Source organism: Dermacentor andersoni, unplaced genomic scaffold (genome assembly GCF_023375885.2).
Source record: "Dermacentor andersoni unplaced genomic scaffold, qqDerAnde1_hic_scaffold ctg00000041.1, whole genome shotgun sequence".
Classification (NCBI taxonomy): domain Eukaryota; kingdom Metazoa; phylum Arthropoda; class Arachnida; order Ixodida; family Ixodidae; genus Dermacentor; species Dermacentor andersoni.
The window spans coordinates 364,360-389,181 of NW_027314754.1; the positions used below are offsets into that span (position 1 = coordinate 364,360).

Below are 24,822 nucleotides of genomic sequence, written 5' to 3' on the forward strand. Positions count from 1 at the left end.
GCGCTGTGCTGTAGTATTGACCTCAGCTCAAAGAGCATCCGGGACTCGCTGTTTTCTTTTTCAAGCGAAGCTTGTATTCGCTCACAAGTGGTGTTGTCGTAGTCATGCAAAAAACACAGTTCCTCCCAGAGCAGCGTTGCTGCGGGAAAGGGCGGTTGGAGGAGTTCACAGCTGCGCCGACGCCGGAGCATGAGCAATTAGCAGGGATTCCAGCTGCGTGGGCGCGCGCTCATGCCACGCGCGCAACCAATCAGAGCCGTTTCGCTTCCGTCGGGGAGGGAAAGGGCAGGAAAGGGTTACGCGCGTTGCCGTCTGCTTTGTTTCCGTTCAATTAAGTCTCGAAAAATGGATGAGACGGCCACGCGTTGTGTGCTCGCCGAGGAAGGGACAGCGTTCGCCGAGCGGTGGCGAGAACTCGCCCTTCAAAGCACTCGTGGTCGGCGCGCCGATCCAGCCGTCAGAGCCGCCCGACTTCAGGCAATTCAACAGCAACGAGAAGATCCTGAGCTGAAGGAGCGGGAGGCCGAAGCAATCCGGCACCGTCGCCTGTGGGTTACTTAAACGGGACGAAGGTCAGGTACACGCAGGACAAGCTTCGCTTACCGCCATTTTTCTGTAGGGGAAGGGTTGGTCATTTTTATTACTGTCACTGTCATCGTCCGCCAGACGTGACTGTACGTTTTCTTGTTTCTTATTACCAAGCTTCTCAGTTGACCTGACATCGAGTTAACGTTATTACGTTTGTCAAGCAATGTAAACAAGCATTCTGTTGTCAACAATACTCAAAAACGCTTTTCATTCCACATTGTTTCATGTAAAAATAGGGAATATTCGTATTCAATTCAATGATACAAGTTCGATATTTTTTATTTCGTATATACGTCACTCGAATCGATTCCAAAGTTTTGCTGTTCGAGTACTTCTAGAAATGTAAACACATCAGGTTATCTGAATGCGTTGAATTTTTGCGGCGAACACATCAGCCCTTGAGATAGCCAACCAACTCACTCTACTCGCCGAATTAGGCGGGGAAACTTACGAGTGTTTCGGGCGTTTCATCTCCTAGAGAAAACAGTGCTCAAAGACAATAGGCTTTAAATAAAAATGTCATCTCTTATCCACTCTATTGTTCTCTGACTGCCTCACCAACTCGCGACGCTTACATTTATTATATAGATATTTTATATTGATATTTTTCAATATCTTTGTTAATAATCTTGAACAATGTTTGCGTCATACGCGGCTCAGTTTGTGCGCTGGCGATATGACGCTGTACCGTGAAATAGAATCAGTGCAGGTTTGTGAACTAATAGAGGAAGATGTGAATTATGTAGCGGTATGAAGTACTTCCAACATTTTGCGTATTACTCCAAGTAAGACACTTCCTGTTTCCTTTATTCGCAAAATCCCCGCTTTTCTATAACAATAATCACTTAACAACATTGCTTTAAAAGGAATGAGTTGTACGCGTGGTCTATGGTTGACTCCCGACTAAGTTTCGCAGAATATGTTTCAAGCATTGTACAGGCATCCTAGAGAAAGTCACGTAGGTATGATCTCAAGAATGACAAGAAAAGCTTACGAATGTCAACTGCGTTGTTCTCTTTATTCTTATGTTGTCCACTCGAAGTTAACGTTTATTTCTATAGTATGGAACTGCATTAACTTCACCAACGTGGCATGAACTGAATGTGTTCAGCGAGGCTTCATTCGTATCCTGTACGATCAATTTCTGGGACGCCGTGCATATAATGCCTTTGAGCGTGTACTGCGCATGTTTAATATTAGACCTCTAGAAACAGGACGAGAATATCGTGATTACTTATTCTTGCATAAACCTATTCACACCGACTTCTCCTGTCCGCAGTTTCTGTCGACGTAACGTTTTGTATGGCTCGCCCAAACTTGCGTTTTCCCAGCATTTTCTTCGTGAATTCAGCTTGCGTTATGATCGCGATATTATCCGCACGAAAATATCTTGCGTTGTGATCGCGATATTTTCAGTTCTTGTGTTTGTTCTTTATCTGACGTTTGCCGACGGCATAATTTTTTGTTGCATCTTGTATTACTGTTAATTCCGCTTTTCTGTTTTGTATTCTGTTTTCTGTTCTTTGCACGCAAGTGCGCCATTAGACGTAGAGCGGTTCTTGGGCACTTTTAGAAATCAATGAAATGAAATAAAATATTCAATCCGCTGTCAATAGACTCTAGTGTCACAAATCACCAGCTCGTGAAGCGAGAGTGTAAAGTGACTTTTCTACTCTGAAAATTTAATAATCTTCCGCCAAAGCCTGTGAACACCTTCGGTGAACCTACAGCTGCAATTTGAGCGTGCACAATCTTTAGGACGGGAGCGTGACGTGGGCCACGGGGTCAAAAATAACACGAACGCTCGCCTAAGTACTAGCTTGAAAATAAACATTTGATGCACGTGTATCGAGTGCCTCAAACAGGTGCGTATAATCAGGATAAACTGATGTCCAGCTATACAGGGTGGAAGCATAGTGCTTTCGGCTACTCATTTTCAGTTTGAAAAAAAAAAAAAAGAATATTACAAAGCGGCACTCTATCATACGCGAGCACTAACGCACACTTGCTAGGAAAAGCGGGCAAGGTAATTAGCGTAAGTTTGCACTATCGCGCTCGGCATCAGCTACAATGTTCGAGACCATGGTAAATCGCTCTCCCGCATGGGATAGTGGCATCACGACTAAAAGGGATAGCGCTCTGCCGTTATTATGCCGTATGCCTGCTCTCGCCTCCTCTCCCAGGCTCTAGGAAGATAGAAATTATGGGATTTTACGTGCCAAAACAACGATTTGATTACGAGGCACGCCGTAGTTGGGGACTCAGGAATAATTTTGACAACCCGGGCTTCTTTAACGCGCACATAAATCTAAGCACACGGGTGTTTTCGCATTTCGCTCGAGGAAGAAATCCTTGTCACACGAAAATATTCTGCACAGACCATTGGCTACCTTTTGCGCGAACTGAGTATCATTGACGCATCTGGAAAAGAAAACGGCCCCTATCCGACACGTATGCTTGATTTATCGCCCCCCTACCCCCCCCCCCCCCCTTCCATTGATGAATCAGCAGGCAGGTATTCTGCATTAGCGCTAAATGCAGACATTTGCCTTGTTCTCTTTCTTTCGCCGTGCAATCGCCATATACGCAATATAAACGCCCCTGACGAACGTCTTTTATATCTGCAATATTTCACCGGTTGAAATGCGTGGAACATTGAATGAAGCTTAGGTCGCACAAAACGAGACCGCCATCCGTTCTTATCGTTTTCGCGAGACCAATATTTTATGCACTAAACGGAGAGGGGGGGAGGGGGTGCAAAATCCCGTATGAAAGGGGCGATGTTTCAAGCAGGACCAGAGCCCTGGCCGTTTAGATCGGCGCTACTATCCAACCAGGGTACGTGCGTTCTTGCTCGTACCAGCGCGACAGTACGACAAATTGCCCCTAGTGATTCGAACATGCGTATTCATACAGAATTTTTTAGACTTATTTACACACTATACGGCTTACTTAGTCCCACAGCTAACCACATTGACGCACAGCTTTCATTGTCGTGCACGAAATGGCAGCAGTTATAAGCAATTCAGGCATAACGGAAAGCCTATAGTGATTCCCGTTCTTTCATAGCGTGTACATAACGCTCAACGATCTCATTTCAGTCCGAAAACAGGAACCAGTAGGCCGTGGGTCTACGCCGATTGCAGTCATTGTCATCGTCGTGATCCTCATGGTAGTGCTCATCGTTGCCGCCTGGTACGTATTCTCAATTTTTTTTTCATGCGGTGACGATTCTGTGGGAACCTTCTGCAGGGGTTAATTTCCGGGTATTCGAAACACTCCTGTTTTGCTGCCTTCCAAGTTTTCTTTGTGTGTTTGTTCCATGCTTTGCTGTAGTGAATTTTGCGTCGCTAGGCCACTGAGATTTATTTTTCCATGCAGGAAATGGCGAAAGAAAATTATAGGGAGATTGCCGCGAACGTTCCCTCACAAGCCTGCAACACCAGCAAGTGACGGTAAACTGTCTAGCGACTTCTTAATCATGATATCAGACTAATTTTATTTTGCGCAAAGAAATCCATGACTACTTAAACAGGCACATCACCTAATTTTTTCTTTATTTGAGGACGTTTCTTAATTATACATATATTTTACAATCAATGTAAAATAAGTTACCCCCTTAGAAGTGAATAATGGTGCAAATTGTTCTACAAATACTACGGTTACATTCTTTTTAGGTGAAAGGGTTGGAGTGATAGACCGATTCACACCCTTATTCACTTTTAAAGTTGAAAATATTTTGCAATGTAGTAGGCTCTTCCCGCTATAGCGCAAAATACTCCTTTATTCTATCCACCATAACTTCCTCATTTTCTTCATTGTTTAAACATGGCAACAAACGCACTTCAGGCATCGGGTCTCTGGCATTCTGCATTAATCTATAGGTGCAGTGCAAAAATTAAATTCTGTGCTTTTGCGTGAAAAAAAGAAACACGGTCTGATTATGTGGTACGCCTTGGGGGGAGAGAGGGGGAGTCCAGATTAATTATAAGCTCCTGGGGTTCTTCAACGTTCCGCCAAAATCTAAGTAGGTCAGCGTTCTTGCATTTCGCCTCCAAAGAAATGCTGCCGTCGTAGCGGGGTTGCACCCACGACCTTGGGCTCAGCAGTGCGAAGCCATGGCCACTAAGCTACCAAGGCGTGTACGATTCAGAATGAAGACGTTATATTACACTGCAGAAATTTACTTATCGCACACTGCTCTGAAATGCGCCTTTTGCATGCTCCGAGCGCGCATGCGCCGTAGACTAGCGGCGAGCACCGGAAGCGTTTTGTAATGCATCGGCGGCTCACGCAGCAGACAACGGGCGCGCAAACGCAATAGCGCGGGTAGCCTGCAGCACAGTGGACGAGGAGGCAAACTCGTCCACTACACCGACACTACACTCGTGTAGTGTCGGTGTAGCGCCGACGACGCGGTATTAGTGCGTGAACATTCTTTGGCGTGCTCCGCAGCCCTGTCATTCAAAGAAGTGTAATGCCTCGTATCTACAGAAAAAAGAATGCGTTATTTGCAAAAGCATTTAATCCTTATAATAGTGCAAATGTAGACGATTGGTGAGTTCGCGCGTCTAAGAAACCGCATGTGGTCCAAATTATCCAGGAGTCCCGCACTACGGCATCCCTCATAATCAGATAGTGGTTCTGGCATGTAAAAAAAAAAAACAGGTAGATTTTCAGCGATAAGCAAGAGTCAAAACCAAAAAAAAAAGGGTATACTCATGTAGATGTGGGTGGAACTTGTTGCTGGACGAGTTGGATGAGATCTAAAGAATGCTCTATATGCCTAAAAGGAAAATAAACACTTAGGAGGGCAAGTGCGAAACGATAGGTCGAGCGCTCGACATATCGTTTCTTACTTGCCCTCCTAAGTCTTTATTTTCGTGTTAGGGCAATAATGTATTCATAGAGATATGGGCATACTCATGGGTAGAAGCGCATATGCTGGGAAAAGCAACTAAGCAAAAATAAGCACACAGTGAAGCCACAGCCGAGTCAAACAATGATTACGCTTTAGTAGACAATTCTTACAATTTCTGTCTGGAGTGGTCTGCAGTCATGGATTTGTCACAAAACAATTTCGGCAATCTTGTGTAAAAAATAAAACCAACACCTTAGATCGAGATTCCGCTGCTAAAGGTGAAGTAGAATGTCCTAAAATTTAACAAAGTTAAATAAAATCACCTGTTTTAGTTGTGAGGCTAACAGGTATTCTAATCATTAGAAAGTTCTCGCGCGTCCGGTCTTCCGGTGTCGTTTGCGGACACGGAGGAAGGAAACTAAGGAGAGGCCCTGACGTCACTCTTTGTGAAGCAAAAGTGAAGCCGGAATTTGGCGTTGCTCATGGCGATGCTCCGCCTTTTGGGCCACCCTCCTCTCTTGTTTACATCTTTCGCGAAACCACGCCGCGCTGCGCGTGGTGTCGCGCGCTCGCGCAACATCTGGCAGAGCACGGTGCAGGTAACACAGCGCAACAAGACACGGTGACTAACGCAAACCCGCCCACTCAGCGCCTTTGCCACGGCCCGAAACCTTCCAGAGCAACACGTGTGAGCGCTCAAAACCATAACAACGCCGCCATTGTGGCCCAAAAGGCGTGGCCATACAACAAAAAAAATAAAAAAGCAGCAAAAAAATGAGAAGCTACTACGTCATTTCCGCCACACTTTTCTCCTAGCACGCGGAGGGGGTAGGGCCTCTCCTTAGTTTCCTTCCTCCGTGTTTGCGGACCACCGGGTCAGCGGAGACGTAAATGCGAGCGACCGGATTGGTGGCGCCGCCTGGTGCCACAGAGCTCCACCAGACAAACAGAGCTAATATTTCACTTACTAAGCGTATTATGCTTCGCTGCTGGCGGAAATTTTCGGCAGTGCACTCAAGGACACGTTGGCCTATTAGATGTTTCTTTTTTCGGCGAGAACACTAACAGAACATGAACACGAGCGTTGCGTACACTGGACTACCGGACGCGCTAAAACCCTCTATTTTGCGTTTTTGTACAACCGCAGCGGCAAGCCTGTCAATTGTTGAAGAGAGCGACGGGCTGGAATTCGAGATGGAAGAAATCGGCAACGGCAACGGAACCGAGACCAGCTCCAAGCCGCTGCCCGTGCCCGATCTTCAGGACTACGTTCAGCGCATGCTAGCGTGCGATGGCCTCAAATCAGAGTTTATCGTGAGTCGCACGGGAAATACCCAGCGCGTCGGCGTTTTCGCGGTTATAACTTCCTAGAACGAGTTTTGTATATTGGGTCACTTCCTTCAATTGCTTGTCCTTCTTCGGCTGGACATTTATGTGTCGCGCATTTTATAGCAAGCACATTTTCAACCTCGTTAGAGTGCTTATCGATTCGAGTGAGTCATCACTAAATGCTCGCTGTTCGTGCGCGTGCGTGTTTGCTGATTTCAGTCGATTCATTTGACGTATACATACACTGTTAAGGAAAATTACACCCGTTTGCCACACGACAATAATCGTCATCTGTCCTGTCCGCATTTCCTATCTTTAACGCGGCGAGCCCAGTACATCCAAGTCACGAACGGCATGCCCGTTATCAGCATTATAGAGCATTCTCGACAGTAAAGTAGCGAGCGAAGCGTTTTCAAGGAAGGAAACGCAAGCAATACAGATGACGATTATTGTTGTGTGGCAAAGATACACCCAGGGTGCACATTTGCTTAAGAGCGTACAGATAAAGAAAAGTCGTGGAAAATTTTCTATGTGATTTAAAGAATTACTGAACTCCAATGACAACGAGATGCTGTTTATTTATGAAGTTCGAAAGTATGAGGAGCAACGTCCCGAAGTAACAAGCGGGCTTCGAGACGAGTGAGAACGGGGTAGGGGAGACGGGGGCGGGTGCTGCCACCTGGTACCGCTGCCTCATATTATGCCTTTACAACGCCGCTATCTCACAATCCCGAGCACGAAATTAAGCTTGTCTTCTTTTAGACCCTTCTCAGGAAAGATATTATTTGAAAAGTTCTGTGCCAAAAAAGAAAGTGTCTGCAATGGCTGGTAGCTATTGTTATCGTAGTTTACGATGAATTAATATTTAGAGATGAGCAACAAAAATAAGTTGAACAAATGCAAACCCTCACTCGTACTGTGGTCAGTCATATGGCGTCAATTCAGGTGCCCAGTTTCAACAGTTAATAGTCGTGCAGCATAACTGTTGTGCGGAGATAGAGCAATACCGGGCCGACCCACGCGACGGAGGAGGAGCAAGTATCAAGCACTCCGCCAACTTGGAAAAATAAGTTCAATGTCTTTGGTCGAAATAGAACCACATAAATTCGGCGTTGTAAGAGAAACACTATATATTAGAAAGTGCACTGAATGTAGTAGGTTGGCCTTCCTGCGGTTCATTTGTTTTAAGTCCAGATTGACGAATAATGAGGGGGAAAGAGTGTGGCGACGGTGCCTGTGCACGTTGCCTGTGCTTTTCTGGTTATGAGCTAGGTGCCGGCGCGGCTGCAGCAGTGATTGCGGCAGATGCACGGGAGATGCGGTGACTGCGGCGGCGCTGGTGCCGGCGTAGTGTCGTGCTGTATTAAAAGGAATCTATAATTTCATAATGTACGCAGTTGATGTGTGCAGCCCATCTATGTAGCCTCAACAGCTTTACTGGTAATCCATCCCAACATGAATAGTGCGGCCCCACGAATTTTTTTCGTGTTTGTATTTCTCTTTATACCTGCCTTAAATTGCACAGGTGTCAAAACTGTAATTTCGAAGGGAGATCAGGAGTAGATTTTTGTCTGCACTTTAGCATTCTTTGTTAAGCAAACCGCTATAATGATTTTTGCGAATCAATTTCAGCGCCAGCCCAAGGGCCGCCAGTACCCAACGATAGAGGCACAGAGGACCGAGAACAAGGTCAAGAACCGCTACGGCAATTTACTGGCTTGTGAGTCCAGCAAACTTTCAACTTACAGAAAACTTACGCAAGCGATTATCGGCATCACGATTAAAAGTACCACTATATGAGAAACGCCTCCACCAGATATCTCTAGTTATCGCGACATAAGGGAGCAAGCAGATTAAGATAATCAGCCCATGTACCATTACTTAAGGTGGGTCACACTTTCAACAAAAGCAGGACAAACTGAAAGTGCTTGCAGATACCTACAGCTTCAGATTGTCCACTTAAGATTGGGACGCCATGTTAATGACTTAGGGCTCTCTAATATCTTCTCAGAAATCACATCTCACCCACGCAATGAAATTTGACTTCGTTAGTCACTACATATTACAGAGCGACCATGGAGCGCTCTTTTTGTTTGCTGGTGCAAACGTAAGGCGCTCAAAACATGCGACGTGGAAGTTGTGAATCTGAGCCAAGGCGTATACTGGGTACAGCGCATCATGGAAAACACTGATGCAAAGCGGGCTGAATGAGATCGGTTACAAAGAGACGAACAATATCGGTACGACTTGAAGCCATTTGTGAGTGATCAGGTGTTCGCCTCAACCTATGTGTCTATGAAGCCTGAACTAAATGCAGTGCATGTTTCTCCCTTCCGCTAGATGACCACAGCCGCGTGAGGCTGAAGCCGATACCTGGCGTACCCTTCTCAGACTATATCAATGCCAGCTACATTGACGTAAGTACGAAAGAACAGGTTTAGCACCAGGGCTTTCGGGTAATTCATCTCATGTTGAGGGCTTCTTTCTTCTAGGGCTACTGCCGGCCGAAGCGGTACATCGCCACTCAAGGTACATCCCGACCTCTCGCACAGAAAGCTTTCTCTGCCCGCGTTCGTATCATTTATTTGAGTGAAGGTGTTGGATAAATAATTTTCTGATTTAGTGTGGCTTAAATATCGCAAAGCAATAAAATGTGAAGATTAATCAAAAATAAGTTAGCTGTGGTTGCCAACGGCAATATTTCTTGCCACTACTATGCGCCTGTTGGCTATGTGATATATATATATATATATATATATATATATATATATATATATATATATATATATACATATATATATATATATACATATATATGTCATCGATCAATTATATATCATTTATTTCAAAAACTTCGAAGAAATAATACTTGAGTTTTTGCTGATTATATTCTTTCGGGAAAAAAGAACATTTCACACTAACGCCAAGAACGCAGTTGCACAGTCCAGCTTCATCTTAGAAACTTATTAAGCCAGACAGCGAGATATGGGTAAGCATTTCACAACCACTAAAAGCTTTTTCCTTACAGGCCCAAAGCCGCACACCGTAGAAGACTTTTGGCGCATGGTGTGGCAGGAGAATGTGTGCAAGGTTGTCATGCTCACTGGCCTCGTCGAAAACGGCAAGGTATGAAGACTCGGCCATACATTTTTATGTTCTAACGGGCGTCCGCTTGACAACCTATGTTTTTTACGTTTCGAAAGCAAGGCTACGTGGCACATTAAAGCTACCTTTAGGATTGTTTGATTATGTGAAACAATGCTCATGACGTAGGCACTTAAAAACGCGTCGTGGTTCGGCTGACAGTTCAAATCATTCACAAGTGAAGAATGCAGGAGATGTTCCACCCACTAGAAAAAAATTCACGCGGAAACAACTCTGGGAGTTCTCCAAGAATGCTTAGGCATTGTGCCACTAGCTCATCTCCACGCCACCCGGTGTCATTATCAACGGTATGGAACATGAGTCGACCAGTATAAACGAGAGCGGTGCGGCGACATGAACTGCTGCGGACGGCGGGGCAATGTTAATTGGTGACGCAAGCAAACCACTGCAAGTGGCAGCACCGGGTGCGCTGATAACGTTCCAATCATTATAAGCAGTTATCGCTCTTCAGCGCCTTATTAATCCGCGTCAAACCATTACCAATTGTGATCAAACGTACTCCGGCGGCGGCTGCATATAGCGCGTCTAGTGCTGATAGCTTCTTGTGCGCTGTGTGCTCGCCGCTCAGTTCTCGTTGAAGCCAGAGGCAGCACGAAGGTCAATTCGCTCTCGCTGCTGCGGCCCAATCTTGAAAGCGATCATCCTACGTGACAGACGGACGGGTTGCCTCGTTGGGTAGGCACAGAAATGCGTAAGCATTTACAGGATTTAATACACCTGCACTACTTCCCTCCAAGGACCAAGAAATATTTTCCCTTTGAAATGCCACTGGCATGACGAAGATGGAATGCTTCAATATTTCAGCAACATTGAGCATGTCGGGATTCCGCACGACACATGCGCACAGCCATATTGTCACGTATGCGCAACTGCATGCAATGCGGGCAACGCTCGCTGTATGGGTTTGAGCGAATTTTCGCACAGCAGAAATTCTCGACCAATACGTGGCCCATAAAACATCGTCAGCCAAAAAAAAAAAAAAATCAATATACGCATTCTGACGCAAGAACACCTCTAGATTTTGCGTTTATATTACACGAAGTTGTCATTCAGTGAATGTGGCAGTTTAAAAGTAAGTTCACTGCGAGAAAAGCATCCTAATATTGTCGACATATTAGGGCGATTAGCATTATGCTTTTCGGTATGTCCTTTGACATCTAACGTCTACCACGCCAACTTGGACCACTCAGAAAGGTGGATGGCTCGGCTAGTTAGCCATGCATTCTTAGGCAGTGGGAAATAAGGTAGACGGAGGGGAAGAAGCGGATTTCGTGCTGTCCAAGTCCAGAATGCGTTGCCAACTAGCCCAGCAATCCACCTTTCCGAAGTACATCACTAGTTCTCTGGACTCTTTTTCGTGTAATAATTTTTCTCTGCGCTGTGCCTCTGTTTTCTTCCACTCCATCTACGTTCTTCCCGCGCTGCCTAAATCAAGAATTGGGCCACTCAATGTGTACTACTGGGTATGTGCCCGAGTAGTTAATTTGGGAATAGACAACTTAGAACATTAGGTGCGTGCAACTGGACAAGTGCGACTGTGTTTATGCCCGGATAGGCAGTTTGGGTCGCTGGATTTGTCTCACTAGGCATGTGAACATTCTTGGCCAATACTGCAGAGTGGGCCTGTGCAACTGGCTAGGTGGGTACCGGATAGACAACAGAACAAGATGCAAGAATTGAAGAAGTCGCCAACAGAAAGTTGAACATGTCAGCTACAGACAAGTGAAAAACACGGCATCCAAAGCAGACGAGTGTGGTAAAAGAACTGAACTGAACTGAACCTTGGCTCAGATCCTTGGCTGAACTGAAGTTGGCTGCCGATGTTCCACATCCGCAGCCAAGGTTTGTGAGTGGTGCCGCTGGCTAACACTTCCAGGGTTAGTTCTAGTAGTAACACCAGCATACCCCAGAAAGTAGACGGGAAAGCGGCGCCGCGGTAGCTCAATCGGTAGAGTATCGCACGCGTAATGCGAAGACGTGGGGTCGTTCCCCACCTGTGGCAAGTTGTTCTTTCATCCACTATTATTTCCATTATTTATCATTTCTTAAATTCAATTAGTAAGCACAAGTAATGTCCCCTGTGTTTTGTTAAGGGAGTGTGATACATAAAGAAAGCATGTGATACACGTCCCGTAAACTTATCTTGTTTTTAAAGTGGGTAATACGTTATGCTGTGTGGACTGGTGTGGCCCTTTGTAATAAATTTAAAAAAATACACTTCTGCAACGTCGCTCAGTGGCTGCCATTGGTGTCTACGTCGTGTAGAGACGTGCTCAGGTATAAGCACGTTCACACGCATAGATGCCATTTCAAGCGAAGCACACGAGGGCAATTTAGTTTTTTTTTTCTTCGTTGCAGCGGTTGTCGACTTTTAAGACAGAAGCTACGCGTGCCAACTAGTTTCGTCGCTTCGTGTAGTTACACTACTGTTAACACGCAAACTGACCTTCCTTTTTTTACCGTCGCCCACATTGTCGCAGACCAAGTGTGAAAAGTACTGGCCGGAGAAAACAGCCACCTACGGAGACGTGCAAGTACACTTCATCACCGAGGAGACGTTCCCCGAGTACACCATCCACCAGTTGCACATCACGCTCGCCGACACCACCCGCGAGGTGAAGCACTTCCACCTGACGTCGTGGCCCGATCACGGAGTGCCCCTCTACCCTAACGCACTGCTGACCTTCCGGAAGAAGGTCAACCAGTACCGGACGTTCAACGAGGCGCCAGTGGTGGTACATTGCAGGCAAGCACGCGAAACCAGCCCAACAGTCCCACCATGCGCGTGTTCGAAGCGGGGGAAACGGTGTTCCTACGCAGTGCAAAATAATTTACACCGTTAAACGTGAATGAGGGTGTACATTATTTTACAGGGCGAGTGTGCTCGCGTTATGTGCCATGCGTTGTAGATCTTTTCGTGAGGGCAAAACTGGGGGTGTCGCCTTGCCTGGACAGAATAGTAATGGCCGCTATAAGCTTACTGACGCGGATCCAAGTTGTGGACGTAGAAGTTGGTAAAAGCGCACGCGCATCCATTCTCTTAGATCGGCAGAATGCGGGCAACTGCTGCGCCACTATCTTAGTAACGCAGTCTAATAACGGGTGCCTTGGCCCGCGAAATTTTGCTACAGAGAGCGCCTGAGGTGCGTGAACATGAGATAGATACTTTTGTTAGCGAAGGACTTATGTTACAGTCGCGCTTTCCGCGTCGCAGCGAAGACGGTGCTTCGGCGGTTGAAGGGTCCTACATATAGTCTGGCCGTGGACCTTGTAATGCTGAATAGGCCGATTGTTGCGAGATCACCGAAACTAACCTGCATGTTCTTGCGCATTTCTTTGAGTAAGAGAACCTAAGTTGACCGAATGCTAATAAATTCTGTGACCTTATAGTTAAGGCGTTCGCTTTCAAAACGGCACAGTTACGGTGTTTCTAGTGGACGTACCCCTCCATGTCCCGCCCTTAGGAAGAACTACTGTAGTGTGTACTTCGGCGTTACCATAAGGAATGTCCCTTGGTCGCAATTTGGTGACTACAATTGTTGAAATAGGGGCATTGGTTGTTTGTGGATTATATTACCGTAAAATTAAAGTCTAGGTTGGGGTGCGCAAAGCGGGCATAAAGGCTGATGGCGGTAGTGATATGGCGATGCGCGTTCAGAATATGGCGCAGGGTCTGCATGCCTGCGTTCGCAATCATTTACTACGCTATGGTCCTACAGGGGTGCCTTGATATGACGTCTCACCTTAAGGGGCATTAAAGCCGTGTGTGGCAAGCTAGCGCCCTCTATAAGGACAAAAATAACAGTGGCTAAGTAGTAAAAGCTTCCCTGCTCTAAAACACCGGATGTATGTTGAAAATCGCTGAGGTTATTTTCTTTTCTTTTTTACTCTGTGCGCCAACAGCACTGATATCGGGAACTTGTAAAGTCTGCTGTGGAAGCTTTCCTGTCAGATAAGTAACCACTAAAGTGGAAGGCAAATCCAAAGCAGTGCACAAGCACAGGGTGAGGTAAAGAAAGAGATGACGCAGCGCTAGATGAATATGGTACTCTTGCTAAGAGAGACAGGTAATATTTGGTCCATGAGGTGGCAAAACATATACGATTAACGGCACACTCTGTTCGGCTTTCTAGTGGTTCAGTCCTGTGACATGTCATTTGATTCTTTTCTTGCATCCTCTGTGCCGCAGTTAAATATCTGTTTTACGCGGATACAAGTGACTGTGAACGGTGACTACTACGTCGTTCATCTTCCTAGATGAATGACGTACTATTCACCATTCACAGTCAGTTGTATCCGCGTAAAACAGATATTTAACTGCAAGATTTTAACTATTTAACCGTAAAATGCTCACTGATTTCGGCCTCCTCATCGCTTCACATTATATTTCAACGTGTCCTGATTGAGAATTAGACGTTCAGTACGAATACCTGATACCTTGAGAAAGAACAAATATTTCTTCATGTACTTGTTTAAGCGCGACTATCCAGTGATGAGGGTACAAGTTCGCGTTAGTAAGAAGCAAACCCACCATCCTGTTTGTTTCTTTTCTTTTTTTTTTTTGCAGTGCCGGCGTGGGCCGCACTGGCGCGTACATCCTGCTGGAAAACCTGATCGAGCAAGCGCAATCCGAGGGCGTGGTGGACGTTATCGGCCAACTGGCAGCGATGCGCCACAACCGGATGAACGTAGTCGAGACGCTGGTAAGACTTCCATCAACAGCCTAATGGCTCATAATGAACCTTAGATCAAACAGGATGACACAAAAAGGAGGCAAGACAAGGCGCTTACTACGGCGCGTGCTCTTAATTTCTTGGCTTTTATAAGCAAATCTGTGAAGTATTAAAGATGCCAAGTGGGAGTAGCGCCTTGTTCTGTCTCCTTCTTTGGTCCTCTTTGTGCTAAAGTTTAACAGGAATTCGCATCTATACTGGATAGTCAAAGCACTCTGCTGAGAATAGTGGTTTTGGCTGGCGTGCTTCGTCAAACGCGGAATTGAACTGAGCTGCGGACGAGTGCCGCCGCCCGAATTTCGGCGGGATCGAGAAATTGGTTCAACTTACCCGAAAATTTAACTGAAGGATGTCCGCTTAAGCCGTTCGCGCCTTTTGCAAGTTTTGAGCGCAATCGACCTAATATACGAATGGTGGTAACCGTCGTCAAATAAAGTTAGGTCAACTGCATTGTTTGCATGGCAGAATACACAACAATTTGCACCAGACATATGTTGCGCCAGAGACCAGGAATCGCGGAACAATTTCTTCCTGTCGTTGTTGACGTCACAATTTAAACGTTTGACAGCCGTAAAACCTTCTTTTTTGAAATACGCATTTAAACAATTGAAGCAAATTTAAGCCGTGTACGTCAACACGTTGCTCTCTAGAGATCATATTGGAGATCAATTAAAACGCAGTTGAACGTAAATATTCATTCAATATACGAACATTTTGAGCACGAGAGGCTGGCAGTAAAACAAAATTTTTGACGACTGGCACCGAAACAAACGGGCAGTAGCGCTGCGCAGTAGGAGAGCGCTTTAATAACGCTTAGGCTTCAAGTTCTATCGAGACGACGCTTTCGCTGACTGACCTATGATGAAACGCAAGATCGTGTGCTCTTTCGAATGCCTATTCGCAGGTGTATTAAGGTACGCATACTCGACCTATAACAGCATAGGTGGATGTCTCCTGTTTTTGAACATGCTTACTTTTTTTGCCTCAGAAATCGTTTGCGAGTTGTTTAGAGCAAGAATTATAGGAAAGGTCACGATACATATAGCACACGAACTTTCAGAATAGTCATATGTAAAGATGCGACGTAACTCATAGAACTGGGTGTACGTTCGTGGCTGTAAATTGTGATTACTGTGAATGAGAAATGCATGGATGGTAGAATTAAACAAGTAGTCTTGGGACAACCAGTATACTTAGTGTTTACATAATGTGAGTGCGCTTTATTGCTCGCTCCTCTTCTTCAAGAGTCGGCAACTTGAAAAAGAGAGAGAGAGAGAGAGAGAGAAAATGATAAATGAAAGGTAGGGAGGTTAACCAGGACTGAGCCCGGTTGGCTACCCTACACTGGGGAAAGGGAAAAAGGGACGGAAAGATTTAAAAAAAAAAGAGAGAAAGTCCACTGGAGATATCAGTCGGTCACTCAGTCCGGATCATAGACGCTGACTCAATCCGGTCGCTTTCAAATATCGCAGCAGCGCTTTTGTGGCCTTTTGTAGCTATATTAGTGGCTTTATCGACGATAGTGTCGCGTTATTAAAGATAGCAAAACGGAGATAAAATATTTTCGGGTGACGTGGATTCATAGCAGCGACGAACACACACAAAAAAAGCAAAAACGGCGCGAGAATCGTCACCACATTCATGGCAACACAGTTTCACAAATAAGCTTTTCAATCAGTAGATTAAGCTCACTCAAGTAAAGCTGGGCTCAAGGCGTATCTGCCAAAAAAAAGCATTCTGCTGATAACCTTACTTTCGAGAAGGAAGGCTTTGCTTGTAAAGTTAAAAGAATGTCGGTGCATCTAACCTCATGTTTCGGAGTGGTCATGCCGAAGCTGACGCTATGTAGTTGCAGAATCCCTACTTATTGAATTGGACTTGACCTCTAACAAGCTTCAATTGTGCCGTTGGAATATCTGGGCTGAATAACTAGAGCGTAATTATTTAAAGGGAATTTACGCTAACATCGGCTTTTTTCTCGCAATTTATGCTGCCATTACTGCTGCTCAGTTTGGGCGGGAAAATTTTGTCCAGAATGCATTTACTTCTAATAAATAGACAGAGTCATTGCTGAAAAAAGCTATAACGCAGAATATTGCAGCCACTGATTTAATAAGAAAAGAACAAAACTGCTCATTAACAAGCGACAAAAAATGACAGGGAATAATTACTTCAATTAGGTTTCTGTACCTATAGATCTTAGGGAAAAGATAGTTGAAATATATTGCACTGCTGTCGCCGTCGTCGGGCCATAACGAAGTGAGGAAAGTCACCTTATTACCAACACAAAAATTTATTTCCTGCAATTTCTGATGTTATCAGTGTTACGAGGCTGAAAGAGACACTTCCATGGGTAGTGTGTCGCCTATACATCAATACAATAAACTCAAGTAGCGTCGTTTGTGCAAGGGTGCTTTGTTTTTCCGATTAGCCGACAAGACAGTGCGTCGCTTCTCGTGATTCCAGGAGCAGTACAACTTCGTCCATCGAGCGTTGATGGAGAGCGTGTGCATCCGGGACCACAGCGTTCCCTGCAGCAAGATATCCGACCGTTACCGGGAGCTACTAGTAGTGGACGAGTCGACGGGAAAGAACAACTTCGCAAAGGAGTTCGAGGTGGGGAATCGAGCGGAAACAGGATGGTTGTTCCGACGAACTTCTTTGATACGCGTGAAGCATGCACGCGCGCTTTGACGTGATACGTACAAGCGCTCTTACGTAATGCTGTCGCTGTGCCTGTAGATGGCCTTTGGTTTGACTATAGCATCAGGGTAATAAAGTCGTGCCACGCAGTTGCTACCTAAGCAAGTACCCAAACTCAGCACACCCGAGGTGGTTTCCTATCTCCCCGATGGCGCTCTGTCTGCCTTCAACGTTGACAGCTCTTCAGAAGTGCAAGGGGGAGGATGAAACGGGCGGTGTTGGCTGCAGGCAGATCCAGCCTTGCAAAAGCGGGGTGGCAATTGTTCCACCCCAGCGTCAAATGTTAACATACATTGGATAGATATATGCCTCAGTGCATACATGCGGCGTGTGTAGCTATGTCCCTTATCCCTTACACTGTTAAAGGAGATAAGCAAAGCGGGGAGGCAAAGGTAGGATGCCTCCATTCCACCAAGTACAATCTTACTACAAAATTCCATTAGTGGCTATTAGCAAGCGCCTTATAAACGTCACCACTCGCTGACCAAGTCAATCCAAGGAATATCAGTAGCTGATGGTATATCTCCCCTCTGAAATTGCAGCGGGCAGTAAGATTATGTCCTTATGGTATCGGGGGAAACTTTAAATTCAACCAGACCAGATCCTATGTACCCTCACAGGCAGTGACAACTCAGAGTGTATGCATGTATAAACTCTTGGCACTGCCTGGCGCTGGTGAGATTACCTAACGAAGCGGCTGTCGCATCTTTGCCACGTCTTATGGAAATTAAATGTGTGCCGTGGGTGAAGGTAATGACGGAAAACCATACGGGTGTTCTCGGAAAGCCTCTGGTTGAAAGTGAAACCTGGGACCTGACTGATGCACTCTGAAGTCCAGAATCCGATCTTGTGTACAGCTCGACGGATTCAAGCACGCCTAAGTGGCTTCGTGGCTCACGTAGGTTTATTGTAGATCGTGAAATACGGTTCAGCTATAATGAGTCATTTTTCCTCGAGAAAGTTTGAGAACAGCTTCAAAAAATTAGAAATAGGTTATATTAGGCGCTCGTGCTGTCTAATCTTGTCCCACCTTCTAGCGCTGTCCCAAAGTTTTCCCGTATATGTATGAACCAACAAGTGCACTTTGGGACCGTCGTGAAATTTATTTTTCCGGGCCCTCGTAAGTTTTCTTGCAAGAAATTTGAGGCAATTGGGTCAGTGACTCGACTAACCTACTAGATATTGCTTTATATATAGACTGAAATGCTATAAAAGCCGCAGTATTTGAGCATAGCGGAGACTGCGAAAGAGACCGTGTTGTCCTTTTTACCTGCTTGTTGTAGGAACTCAAGTCTCTGAAACCATGGTTTACGCCTGCAGATTTCACAACGGCAAACGACCCCGTAAACCTAAGAAAAAGCCGGGACACTTCAGTCCTTGCAGGTGAGCTGAGTCCTTTATGCTTTCTAGGAGTAAAATTTGTTAACCATGATTGAGTTAACATATATATACGTCCATGAGGGGAAACCAATTTTGATATCCAGATATTGTAACCTGTGCAGCTACAAGTGCAGTGATTCACTCTAGAGAATGCTTAGCAATTTAAAGGGCTTTATCTGGCCTCGCATCGCCGACAGCAATTTTCTTGGCGGAAATAGACCAGTTAATTTATACCTCGTTTGCCGTTCCCGAACAATTTGCAGTTATGTTACTTTATTTTTTTCGTGTAGGCGTTGATAAGAACAATACAACGACGAGAACGACGAAGCTGGCTTTGTGGCAACGCGTATGAAAGCACCCAGCGAAAACAAATATACTCGTAACGACTTATCATCTAGTTTGGGTTAAACTGAACCCGCATTCAAATTATTAGTGCAGTTTTGCTTGCATATACGCTACCGACGGTTGGTTTACTTGTTCGCTTTAACAACAATATTTTGTAAAAGTGTGTTCACAACAAACATGGCCGCAGATTGACTCGAATGTAGTGCCAGACCGTCTAAAAGCCTCAACGGTGTGACATTACCGATCATCATCACGTTAGCCTTGCAAGTTATTTTCGAGCGATGTCTAAAGAATACAGTAAAAGAGAGAGAGAGAGAAAAAAAATGCGCGTCATAGGTGAAGAGAGCTCGGGCTGCGTGGGAAGAGGGGCTCAGCATTCCATAATCTATACCTTGCATTGGAAACTCTAAGGCGAGAAAAGCACCTCTTCGTATTTTTCTAAACCTCTCGAGAATACTACAACACAAGTGTTCCCTCTACAAGCGCACATAAGTGATGCACCGAAGTGAGATATAATGCGCAACCGCAAAACCAATTAGTAGATTGCGGGAACGTACACTGTTGTATTCAATGATGTTTCAGAATGTGCATGAATAGCTTTTTTTGTCAACTATATGTCGGCACTTTCTTCTTTTAGAACTTGGTATACTTATTTCGCGTTCATGTTCTCACTACTTCGAAGAATGAAAGCCTCACTCCTTCATGCGTATTTGTGAACGTATCATTCCTGTTTCTGAAACAAACTTACGTATACCTATGACATAAGCAAACTTTGTTTCAGCTGAAACTTTTTTTGGAGGGGGGGAGAGAAAGCGGAGGGGACTGCGACCCTTACCCTCGATACAAAAACTTTGTTTTAGTTGAATATTACCAAAGGCAATAATTTGCTTTATTTATTTTTGATCCTATATAAGGAATTTAGTGAAAAGGAGTAGCCGTCGCAGTGATAAGCGACAACCTGTGAAGCTAATTTTTTTTTCAATAAAAAAAGTCACCAAGGTCCTGGACACCGAGTCTTCCAGCTCTACTTATATTGTGGATTTTTTTAGACTTTGCCAGTGAACTGCTATTTCCTCCTTAACTGCGATGGAGATGGAGTCTCACGCGCGTCCGCCGGAGTCGGCAGTGCCCGCGGCGGCTGCCTCCAGGAAGCGCAACGGCACCGAGAGCGACACTGACAGCGACGACGCCATGCAGTACTATGTCAGCGGTGAAGATTCTTGTGACGACGCCTTCGAGCTGGTGCGGAGTCGTAAAGCAAAACGAAGGTTTCTCAGCGCATCCTCGAATTCGAGTGAGTCCACCGTGAGATCTTCGCGGAATACCGAGGAGCTCACCATCCTGTTCACGCCAGTTCTCGCTACTGACAACCTGAGACGCCTCAACAGGCAAGCCGTGTCTTCACATCTAGAGGCACTGGTTCCGAATGAAATCAGACATCAGAGTGAACACCCGTAAGAACGTCCTAGCGATTGACGTAGAACACGCGGCTGCGTTGGATTCTTTGCGCAATGTCACGGAACTTGACGGGATGAAAGTCCGCCCTCATATTCCACTGGGCAAACAAATCAGTAGTGGCGTAATTTACGATGTTGATGAGACCATTGTCGACTCCGATCTGTCGATCTTAATCAAGCCAGCTACAGAAAACACCATCATCACAAACGTGTTTCGTCTCGGCACGTCACGGTGTGTCAAAATCATATTTAAAGGCGAATCCCTACCATCGCATGTAAAAGTGGGCCACTTCCGACACGCAGTTCGCCCCTTCATACCAAAACCGCTGCAGTGCAGGAAGTGCATGAAGTTTGGGCATGTGAGTAGTGTGTGCAAGAACACTACCGTCTGTTCTCGCTGCACTGGGCCCCACACCACTAACACGTGCGAAGCCAGTGTGCTGAAGTGCACAAACTGCAGCGGCCCTCACGATGCGTCCTCGAAGGAATGCCCGTTAGTTCGCAAGGAAATGGCAATATTGAGGAAAATGGTTAGAGACCACTCGTCTCACCGAGAGGCAGCAACATCTATTAGGCGGCGACGATCGCGTCGCCGACGTCGATCACGAACCTCCAAAGCCTCTGCAGAGCGCCAACCACGTACACTGCCACCCACTCTTCCTCCCAGGCCAAACGCTGTCAGCTCAAAGGACAAAGATGCAACGAACAGCCCTGCTGCTGACGCGTGGCCTGCACTCCCGAGGCTACATGCTCCTACTGAGCGAAATCAGGCTTCTACAGCAAGGGACACTTCGACTGTTCCTGATAAACTGACGGACCAAGATCAACAAATTGTTGTCATGATCAGCTCTCTGGTGAGTGCTATTCGTGTTCTTCTGGACAAGATACAGACACCAACAGCTCGAAGTGCGTTGCAAGTGCTGGATGCCATCAATCCGATTCTAGCGAGCCTTCAGAAGTCCAGTGCTTGAGAACTTCTACAGCAGAACCATGGCTCATCGACAGCAACAGCGATCGTTCCGGGATGATGTCAGAAGTGCCTCCATATTCCAATGGAATGCGAGAGGCCTAAGGTCACGTATTTCGGATTTTCGACAGTTCGTGTTTGACTACCACTTTCCTATACTGGTGATCTGTGAACCGAACTTATCAGCCTCCATAAGACTATCAGGATATGAACCTTTTGTTTCAACAACGTGTGCCCGTAGTAGTAAGGTTCTGGTTTATATTCGCAAGGACCTAACGTATTTTTCGCAACCCGTAGCGCCACACGACGGTAACCAATACGTCTGTGTCAGTGTGAAAAAGCAGAGGCTGTCTTTTACTATTATTGGCGTCTACCTATCCCCAACAAGTCAGTTTGACAGCAAAAGACTAGAAGATATTATGGCTACTACTCCCGGTCCTTGGATAATAACAGGGGACTTCAATGCTCACCACCATATATGGGGAAGCTGCAGGATAAATTCGAGGGGCAGGTCACTAATATCCTTTGCATCAGGCCACAACCTGTGTCTTCTAAATGACGGAAGTCCGACATTTCTGCAGGAACAACGTACAGTAGCTGCCTTGACTTGACTTTGGTGTCACGTTGCCTGACTTCGAGCGTGCAGTGGTTCACTGATATTGAAACCCATGGGAGTGATCATATTCCGACCTATGTGAGAATCAATGGTCTAGACGCCGCATTACCGGATGTATCTCGTCAAATCGATTGGTCAGTCTTTCAAGATCGAGTAGAAGACACCTGCAAGAAACATATCGCACGCAGACTAGAAGACATAATTGCAGACGCAATGCAAGAATGCACGCGTTGCTTCACACATTCGAAAAAGCGTACAGAGAATGACATTGAATTGGAAAGGCTTCGTACAATACGTCGCCGTGCTGAAAGGAGGTACAGGCGCACAAAGTCAATTCTAGACCTCAGAGAAGCTCGGCGCATGCAAAAGAAGATGAGACGCCGAATGGATAAGCTAGCGGATCAAAGATGGAAATGCTTTTGCGAGTCACTAGATCCCCGCAAGCCATTGTCCCGTGTGTGGCGTACCCTACGGGGTCTTTGCTCAAGACCCCAGCAACGACACCCTTTTAACGCCCTCGCCCTATATCAAAACCGCCGCGAGATAGACGTTGCAGAGGAATTTTGCGCGCAAATCGCCGGCGGCACAGTTTTAGTCCCTGACATGGCCTTAAGCGACATCCCCGGTCCACGAGATACCAGCATGGAGGCTCCATTCTCTATGGAAGAATTAGAAGCTGCTATGGCGCTCTGTAGGTGTTCGTCTTCACCAGGGCCCGATGGCATAACATATACTGCTTTGCGCCACCTAGGCCGAGAAGCACGAAGAGAACTCCTCAGCCTTTTTAATAGTTCATGGCAAGATGGTGTCGTCCCACAGGAGTGGAAACGCAGCCGCCTCGTACCGCTACTAAAAGCAGGAAAGTCGCCGCTCGAACTGGCATCGTATCGGCCTATAGCACTTGCAAGCTGCGTCGGGAAACTCATGGAACGCATGATCCTCATGCGTCTCGAATGGTACCTAGAACACCACAAGATTTACCCTGATTCTATGGCGGGATTTCGACGAGGCCGTTCATCGATTGACAGGGTCATCGATTTAGTGTCATCTGTAGAACAGCAAAAATCTTGGAAACGATTATCAGTAGCGCTCTTTCTGGACGTGAAAGGCGCTTACGACAACGTTTCCCATCAACCCATTCTAGACGCACTTTTGACAATTGAACTAGGAGGGCGAGTATATCGATGGATCAGAAACTACTTGACACAAAGGTCCATGTTCGTACGTACGGAAGATGGTCCGACCACAACACATGCAGAGGAGTTCCCCAAGGTGGGGTTCTAAGCCTTATTCTTTTCAACCTCGCACTTCTTGGGCTGGCCGAATCCCTACCGGAAACAGTGAGTGTCTCAATCTACGCCGACGACATCTGCATCTGGTCATCAGCGGTCACTCGCCTGCAGGTTCGCGCAAGGCTGCAGAAAGCAGCAACACAGGCATCTCACTATCTTCACACACAGGGCCTTACCATCTCAACAGAAAAATGTGCGTTAGTCGCTTTCACACGAAAACCAATGTCTCATTATCCAGTGTGCATTAATGGCCAGCCTATCCTCTACAAGAGAAATCATCGGTTTTTGGGCGTCATTGTGGACCGGGACCTCTCTTGGAGCCCTCATGTTGCCCACTTGAAGAAGAAGCTCACATCTATTGTTCATGTCTTCAAGTTTATCGCCGGAAAGACATGGGGATCCTCAGTGGGCTCCATGCTACAGCTATATCGAGCACTTTTCATCGGATTGCTACGTTACAGTTCTCCCGTGCTTGCTAAAACATGCAAGTCAAATCTTCGAGAACTACAGAGCGTGCAAGCACAGGCACTACGTGCTTGCCTAGGACTTCCGCGGAGCGCCTCAACAGCAGGAACCATCATAATGGCTCGAGACCATCCGATCGCGACTTACATCAGCATCGACACGCTTAGGGCCCATGTTCGTCATGTTTCACGCATGCAATCAAGCACTCTTGCCTGCCTGCCAGAACGACGACCACAGGCGTCCTTCTCCAACGAGGTCAGCATCCATCGTGCCTGTCTACCATCGGGCTTCACACCCTCAGCACGTTCAACCTCAGCTTTGTGGTGTTTAGAACAACCTCAAGTGCGTCTCACGGTTCCAGGGATAAGGAAGAAGACCGACCTGCCTACCTTGGCCTTGAAGCAAGCAGCTCTGGATTGTTTGAACACCTTCTACTTTGACCGAGTCCACATCTATACGGATGGCTCTTCCACTCAGACCAGCTCCACAGGCGCAGTGGTTATACCATCACGATCAATTAGCGTCCGATACAAGATTTCTCATATGACAACATCAACCGGATCAGAGCTTGTTGCCCTCCGAGGTGCCGTAGATTATATTAACAACCAACCGGCCAATCGGTGGGCAATATTCTGCGATTCGAAGGCGGCCTTACAATGTCTTCTGTCATCTCTTCGTCGCGGGTCGTGCGAACAACTAGTGTCGGAGATACGAGAAATGCACCATCGTATGATAGCGAAAGGACACGACGTCGTGTTTCAGTGGCTGCCTGGCCATTGCGGTATCTCCGGCAACGACCTCGCTGACGAAGCTGCTAGGAAAGCACACGAAGGAGCAACCCTTGTTTCTGTACCTTTATCTCGGACCGACGCAGCCCAACACCTAAGCAAGGTAGCACACCGTATGACATTAGAGAAGTGG

General features: G+C 46.2%; 1 protein-coding gene across 5 annotated transcripts in view; it reads left to right on the forward strand.

Annotated features, from left to right (window-relative positions):
- Positions 1-24,822, forward strand: part of LOC126517431 (receptor-type tyrosine-protein phosphatase kappa-like) — a 38,406-nt gene that overhangs the window by 2,872 nt on the left and 10,712 nt on the right. For 3 of the 5 annotated variants that reach the window (XM_050167151.3, XM_072285764.1, XM_072285765.1), the window contains exons 3-13: positions 3,690-3,783; positions 3,970-4,043; positions 6,597-6,763; positions 8,411-8,498; positions 9,119-9,195; positions 9,271-9,307; positions 9,807-9,904; positions 12,424-12,689; positions 14,511-14,646; positions 17,143-17,292; positions 18,663-18,762. In XM_050167151.3, the coding sequence (XP_050023108.3) occupies positions 3,690-3,783; positions 3,970-4,043; positions 6,597-6,763; positions 8,411-8,498; positions 9,119-9,195; positions 9,271-9,307; positions 9,807-9,904; positions 12,424-12,689; positions 14,511-14,646; positions 17,143-17,292; positions 18,663-18,762 (1,287 nt within the window). Of the gene's footprint in view, positions 1-392; positions 578-3,689; positions 3,784-3,969; positions 4,044-6,596; positions 6,764-8,410; positions 8,499-9,118; positions 9,196-9,270; positions 9,308-9,806; positions 9,905-12,423; positions 12,690-14,510; positions 14,647-17,142; positions 17,293-18,662; positions 18,763-24,822 lie in introns of those variants that run through there. The other 2 variants (XM_072285767.1, XM_072285766.1) reach the window with 2 other exon arrangements.